This window comes from Lipotes vexillifer, unplaced genomic scaffold, assembly GCF_000442215.2.
Source record: "Lipotes vexillifer unplaced genomic scaffold, Lipotes_vexillifer_v1.1 scaffold422, whole genome shotgun sequence".
Lineage (NCBI taxonomy): Eukaryota > Metazoa > Chordata > Mammalia > Artiodactyla > Lipotidae > Lipotes > Lipotes vexillifer.
The window spans coordinates 1,663,975-1,664,954 of NW_006779087.1; the positions used below are offsets into that span (position 1 = coordinate 1,663,975).

At 44.0% G+C, this 980-nt stretch overlaps 1 protein-coding gene across 3 annotated transcripts in view; it reads left to right on the plus strand.

Annotated features, from left to right (window-relative positions):
* The window catches only part of LARP4 (La ribonucleoprotein 4), a 62,532-nt gene that overhangs the window by 13,887 nt on the left and 47,665 nt on the right, over window positions 1–980 (plus strand). Inside the window, exon 1 of one of the 3 annotated variants that reach the window (XM_007452296.1) lies at window positions 592–600. The exons of the other annotated variants lie outside the window; for them this stretch is intronic. Within the exon in view, the coding sequence (XP_007452358.1) occupies window positions 592–600 (9 nt within the window). Of the gene's footprint in view, window positions 1–591; window positions 601–980 lie in introns of those variants that run through there. 3 annotated transcript variants of the gene reach the window in all.

Sequence of the window (980 nt, forward strand, 5' to 3'; positions counted from 1 at the left end):
CCTGGGGGTGTTTTTTTTTTTTTTTTTTTTTTTTTTTTTTTTTTTTTTTTGCGGTACGCGGACCTCTTACTGTTCTGGCCTCTCCCGTTGCGGAGCACAGGCTCCGGACGCGAAGGCTCAGCGGCCATGGCCCACGGGCCCAGCCGCTCTGCGGCACGCGGGATCCTCCCGGACCGAGGCACGAACCCGTGTCCCCTGCATCGGCAGGCAGACCCCCAACCACTGCGCCACCAGGGAAGCCCCTGATTGTTTGTTTCTTTTGCCACGTCGTGAGGCTTTCAGGATCCCAGTTTCCCGACCAGGGATTGAACCCCTACCCCCTGCAGTGGAAGCGTGGAGACCCAATCACTGGACCACCAAGGAATTACATACCTAGAGATTTTTAAATAATACCTGGGTACCTGTCCTGGTGGGGCTACCTGGTGGTACTATAAGAAAATTGGTTGTTTATTCCCTGAGCTAATTAATGATATGAAGTAGTTGTGAATTAACATCTCTAAGCGAAGATGTTGCTTTGTTTATTCATCTTTGGTGTTACTTCAAAGATGCTTTTGCTCCCTTGCTACGTTTGACATTTTGTTATTGGTTTTGATGTTTATTGTGAAAGCTTTTAGCAGCCCTGAAATCAAAAAGCCAAGAACCACTCCAATATAAGACTTCCATTTTAAACAGACACATGAAAACAAGGAAGATTGTATCAAGTCTGATTTTCTAGCACATCAGAAGGGTAAATACAGTAGCTAAACATTAGTTGGGTTCTTTTGTTTGTTTTGCACCTATGCCTCTACTGTTCCATTCAAATAGACAGTTGAAAGTGTACTCTTGGCCTGGTTTATATTAATAGCTGAAATAGAAGAGGAAGACCCAGTTTCTACCTTTTCTTCATTGAGCCCACTGCCTGGCTGCAAAGAACACTTACTTAAATAAACTATTACAGTGGTAACAAAATAGAAGTATGTACAAATAACAAGAGGGAAAGA